Raw genomic sequence first — 6,071 nt, forward strand, 5'->3', positions numbered from 1 at the left:
ACAAAAACCCACTTTCTGTTTCAGAATGGCAGCTCCATTTTGGACAAGCAATTCCGCGATTTCTGCATTTTTTTCCGTGATTGTGGAAAATCATCATCCCTACTCACTGCCAAAATATTGGCCAGTGTTCGAACCACATTGTAAAGTTTGTTGGAAGAGGATAATTATTGTATACATGTTCGTAGCTTGTGGTCAGTATTAACTAGCTGGCGATATGTTATTATATTGCTTTAGTTTCCTTTTTTGTCTGGTCTCTTAGGTTTCCTGGCAACAAAATGGAAAGTGTTTTACTTTCTTGTTAATGAATTCATGATTTGTCTACTCCACAGATTATAGTGGAGATCAACACATCAGCAAGGTTGTAACAAGCATGATCTAACCCCTAATGACAAATATTTTTTCAAATCTACCCCTTTAGAACACCAAGGGAGTGGTTGGTCGGGGCAATGGCGGTGCCCGCGGCTCAGGAGTTCCACTGGCAGAACCTGGCACGCCTCTCAAGTGGGCGTGTGTATCACTCTCTGGCTGAAGTCGGAGGTCAGCTGTACATGCTGGGGGGCTGCGACCCCACAGGACGAGCCACCAACTGCATGGAGCTCTACTGCCCAGAGGTGGACCAGTGGGTGAGCCTGCCCCCGATGCCCACAGCCAGAGCGGGCGCCGCTGTAGCAGTATTAGGCAAGCAGCTTCTCGTGGTGGGAGGTGTAGGCAAGGAGCAGCACCCTCTCAAAGCAGTGGAGGTGTATAACACGGAGGAGGGCAAGTGGAGGAAGAGGAGTTCGCTGAGGGAGGAGTTGATGGGGCTCGCTATTACCGTAAAAGGTTGTTTTTAGCATTTTTGGTGACATGAATAAATAAATCAAGAAAAAAGCTCCCATGCTGTTTTAAATTAAGGACTGATAATTTAATTATTTCAGTGGTATGTTTATCTTTTAAACGTTTTTATTCTGAATAAGAGAGTTTTCATTCACTCAAATCTCACACTCCAGTTTAGGTCTGAAAGTTTGTTTTAGATGCATGCAGGAAGGTGAAACGTCCCTCCGTGTTTGTGTGTAATCAGACGGCAGAGCTTTCGCTGTTGGTGGAATGGGAGTAGACCTGCTGCCCAGAAGCGTTCTCCAGCAGTACGACCTTCGCAAGGACGTCTGGGCCCTTCTGCCGCCCATGCCCACCCCTCGCTACGATGCTAGCATCTGCCTACAGGGATCCAAGATATATGTAGCAGGTTGTGTGTGTGTGTGTGTGTGTGTGTGTGTGCGCGCGCGTTGGTGAGGGTGTGTGCGACTTTATAACTGTCAGAGCATTTCAGAGACTTGTGTGTGTGTGTGTGTGTGTGTGTGTGTGTGTGTGTGTGTGTGTGCATTTGTACGCCTCTCTCCATCTGTCAGAACTTTTCAAGGCTGTTCTTGTGTGTGTGTGAGAATCCCCTTCTGCCTGTCAACCTATTTCACTGAAAAATTTTCTCCCCCCAGGTGGGCGTCAATGCAAGCGTTTGGTAAAAGCATTTGAAGTTTTTGACATGGACAGCCGCATCTGGTCTTCGTTACCCAGCCTGCCTTGTAAGCGATCCTATTCCGGGGTGCTGTGGGACAACACAGGGCGCCTCTGCTGGCTGGGAGGTCTTCGTCAAGGAGGCATCCATCAGAGCTCCAAGTTCACCAGGAATGTCAGCATCTTTGACACCAACCAGAGTATGATATCATAAGTATTCCCCGCCCTACTTGCACTTTTCACTATTGTATATTGTTACAAGCTGGAACTGAAATTGACTTAATTGGAATTAATTACACAAATAGCCATTATGGTTTGAAGTACTCACCCCTACTGACGTGAAACACCAAAATTAGTAACTACATAACTAATTGAATGATGTTCAGCTGTGTGGAATTAAAGGCTTGAGAGTTTGTTGGAGAAAATATCTAAATAATTAAACATCAACATGAAGATCAGTAAGCCATCAAAACAATATGTATTAATTTTATCCAAGATAAAAAGAATTATTCTATCCACATTCACTGGATATGAGCAATCATGAGCTCTGATTGGCTACTCTACTACTAGGCTGTCAGCTCATATTCCCTGAGTAAAGAAAAACAAAATGGCGGCGCGTGTTGCTGAATCAACTAAGGATGAAATAAAAACTCTACTGGAAAACAAAACGCCGAAAAATACAAAAAAGCAACAAAATATGGAATGAAAGTATTTGATGGTGAGAACGCATCTTTTTTTTTTAAACTTTCCAAAAATTATTATTATAGCATTTTTCACAAACTGCTCCTGTTATTTTGCCAGTTTGTGTATGTTTTGAGCGGAAATTATTTCTGAGTGGAAATTATTTTGTCGGATGTTTTGTATAAAGTTTTTATTTATCAAATTTGCAAAAAATAAAAAGACAAACGCTGTGTTTCTCAAAATCCAGTGAATGTGGATATAATAAAAGTTATTCCACTCAATCTCGTACATGACTTATAGACAACTCATCGCTACCCGCCTCGTTGGCTATCAGCTGATGTACAACTCGATTTCATGGAATAACTGTCAAATATCCTGCGAAGAATGCCAATAAATCTGTGAGTCTGCCTAGAGGAGGCCATCCACCAAAAGTCTGTGACCGGGTATAGCAGAGATTAGTCAGAGAAGCAACTACCCTTTTGGTATAGTTATACTAAGATCACAAGAGAAAAAGATTGAGGGATGAGAAATTAAAGGATAAGCCAACATAGTGTGTTATCAAGGTAACTGGGCCACTTTGACAGCTTCAGTGCCCCTTGGCTTTGATTCTACAAGTCTCTGGAGCTGTACTTCTGTTGGTATACATAAACAAATATGGTGAAGGATGACTTTATGCCTTTTTCTCTGTAATCTATTGCCTATGGTTGTACATTCATCTTTGTAATGAGGGGTTCATGCACTGCAACCCTAGTATAATATTCCTCTGCGTGTGGAGTGGAGAGTCACTGCAAATCATCCAAAATCCTTCCTGATCCTTTAATGAAACATTTCTATCCTGATGGGCATCGTCTCTTCCAGAATGACTCCACTGGGTTCACTGAATGGTTTAATGAGGATGTAAAGGATGTAAATCATATACTATGGGCTTCAAACTCACCACAAGTGTTAGACAGCTCCTCCACCACCATCATCAAAGCACCAACTGACAATATCTTTTGGAAAACCAATGTTCATTGCTCCACTATAGTTCCGGAGACTTGTAGAATCTATGTTGAGGTGCACTGAAGTTATTCTGGTGGCTCGTGGTGGCCTAAAACACCAACAGACCGTATACGTGAAGAATATACCTTAAATAATATCTACATCGTATGTATGTAACATGTAATCCAGGTAAGAACAATGACAAAATACATTTCATGAAAGAGAAGTACGTATTTACCAAAGAAAATCTTTTTTTTTTTTTTCTGGCAGAACTCATTTTTCAGCCAGAAGAAAGTAATTTTTCAAAATCGAACAGCACGCAGATCTGAAGGATCATTATACTGCACAACTTTATTCACATTCAGAGATAACTGCCATTTTCTGTTCAACTGTGATTCACATTAGCTTCAGGGGAAAAAAGCTTTAAAAAAAAAGATGATGGGAAGAAACAAGGTGTGATAAAATGTAAGGCTAGCTGAAATGAGTTATTGATTTCTCTGCAGGTACTTGCTGCTTGCTTTTGCCCTCTACTGTTTCCGTTCAAATGTGATCATTCCTAATCAGACTCACCGAGCAGGAAAATCGCATAATAGTTTTTTTTTGTTGTTTTTTTTTTTAGCTCTGAAGGTGTCTAGTATCTTGGATAGGTGAAGGCAGTGGGTCATTGTTAAACCTTCTGCTCATTGCACACATCGTAGTAATAAATCATTTATCTTTTTTTAATTATTCCATTACTGCAGTGTATGTCACTCAACAGGTGCTGGAGGTGTGCTCAGAGGGAATCTGGGAGATTACGCCTTGATATCTAATTTCCCTTGGCTGGGAACGAAAAGAGGCAATAAAATAATAAATCCCCCAATCTAACATAACCCGCCTATAAGATCGATAAGATCTGGGTGTGCATTGCAGGAGGGTGATTCAACAACGCTATTCAGAACCAGATGGTAATTCCTTATTTACAGAGCTGTTGCTCTTTTTAGTTCATCCTCATCGAGTCCATCTGTTCCACTATCTTCACGCAGCCTGGCATGGAGATTTCAGGAAAGTGACAGTTGATAAGCAAGATAAATGTGTTTATTTATCTACTTATTTTATGGTTTATTACAAAGCCATTTTAATCCTATATAGAGCTGTGCATTCAACTGTGTCCAACTTTTTTTTTATAGTTCTCGGATTTGATTTGAGAAACTTTAAGTAAGATTACCACCTCATACTAAAAAAAAAAAATCCTGGTTTTGGCCAGCCAAAGAGTAAAATCTAGGCTGCCAAGAATGAGTCAATATGTAGTGCAAAGTTGCTAAACACCCCATTTTTCAGTCAAGTCAGGTAGCCCGAGGCAAAAATCAACCACGCAGGCCATACTGATTAATTTACTCAAAAAGCAAATAGGGACTATTGGCTGAGGGAACCATCCTAAATAGTGAAGCTTGGCTTTCTCTCACTTCAGATTAATAAGTGATTTAGGAAAGTCATTAGGCCTGGGATTGCTTTATTGCAGCTACACATGCAAGCCAGCATGAAGAAGAAAGCTGTTGCAGCATTAGAGACAAAGAAAAAAAATGGCTTTAGGCCCTGGCATCTATCCACCAATCTTCTTCTGGATGGCAGCATTGCTTTTTTGGCAGCCAGACGTAACGTGGAGCGTAAATAATATGCCAAACTAATGTTGAATGTCTGACATTCTGAGGACTGAGAATCTCAGCGCTTCCTCTTCAGAATGTTCTGGCTCAGTGTTTTATTGCAAACTTGTCCTTACGGTGTCTATTACAGGAAATGAAATCCATTCTGTCAGATCTAATCACAGACAACTTCTTCTAAACATAAAGTCTAATCTTGAGCTGCTTCAGGAGTTTGCACACAAACTCCAATTTTTTCTACATTTACATATTCAGAGGCTTGATGTACGAGACGATGAGCGTGATGGCGTTGATGGTGGTATTCGCATGAAAGGCGAAGCTTTGCAAGCTGATCTGTGAGCAGAGTGTAGTCTAGAGATGAGAAAGTGAGAGAGCTGGACAGAGTAAAGGACTAAAGCACCGCTGCATCATTCTGTTTAGGTAGAGATGAAACAGAGGTGAATCCTACTGCACTACTATCAGCAAGTAGTCAAACAGCATTATGGGTAATATATCAAAAATGGTAACCATAAACTGAAAATAGAACAACATGTCAATAAAAGAAGTTTAAACTAGAGCTCAGAATTTCATTACAAAATACATTTTAATTATCCAGGGTGGAGTTTTCCTGTATATACTCATTACTCTTTGGAGTAAATGGATGTGTAAATATTTGCTACAGGCTCTTGGATGAAGTCTGAAGAAACCATTTCCATGAAGACGAAACGGGCAGACTTTGTGGCAGCCATTGTACGAGGAAGAATGGTCGTTGCTGGTGGATTGGGTATGTTTCCAGAAAACACACCACCTATAATAATAATGACAGCAGATTCTTCAACAGCTCTAAGCCTGTATATTGTTCTTGTTACCTGTTTGCTCACCTGTAGGTCATCAGCCCTCAGTGCTGGATACCGTCGAGGCTTTCCATCCTGAAAAAAGAAAATGGGAGAATCTAGCCCCCATGGCAACTCCTCGCTGCTCCGCCTCCAGCATCATGATCCGTGACCGCCTGTTGGTGGTGGGGGGTGTCAATCAAATCCCGAGCTCTGCCCATGAAATTCTTTACGTGAAGGAGGAAGAGGTTGTTTAGCTATTCTGTAGCCTGAGAAAATTTGCCTTCATCATGACAGTAGACTGCTAAAAGTGCTTGCCTGTTATAGTCTTTGATAGGAAAAATGATATAAAATCAAATAATATAAAATCCAAAGCACAAAGTATCCATTTATAGCTCTCATTGTTCTATTCTACAGCGCACACACACGTACAGGGCAAAAGACAATCCACTTGTCAATCTGAATACTG

General features: G+C 41.0%; 1 protein-coding gene across 1 annotated transcript; it reads left to right on the top strand.

Moving 5' to 3' along the window:
* Positions 1–446: 446 nt before the first annotated feature.
* klhdc8a (kelch domain containing 8A) lies at positions 447–5,859 on the top strand. Its single transcript, XM_060910328.1, has 5 exons — positions 447–822; positions 1,061–1,225; positions 1,473–1,691; positions 5,452–5,553; positions 5,657–5,859. The coding sequence occupies exons 1-5, from the start codon at positions 447–449 to the stop codon at positions 5,857–5,859; spliced, it is 1,065 nt and encodes a 354-aa protein (XP_060766311.1).
* The last annotated feature ends 212 nt before the right edge of the window (positions 5,860–6,071 follow it).

The sequence above is a fragment of the Neoarius graeffei genome, chromosome 26 (assembly GCF_027579695.1).
Source record: "Neoarius graeffei isolate fNeoGra1 chromosome 26, fNeoGra1.pri, whole genome shotgun sequence".
Taxonomy (NCBI): domain Eukaryota; kingdom Metazoa; phylum Chordata; class Actinopteri; order Siluriformes; family Ariidae; genus Neoarius; species Neoarius graeffei.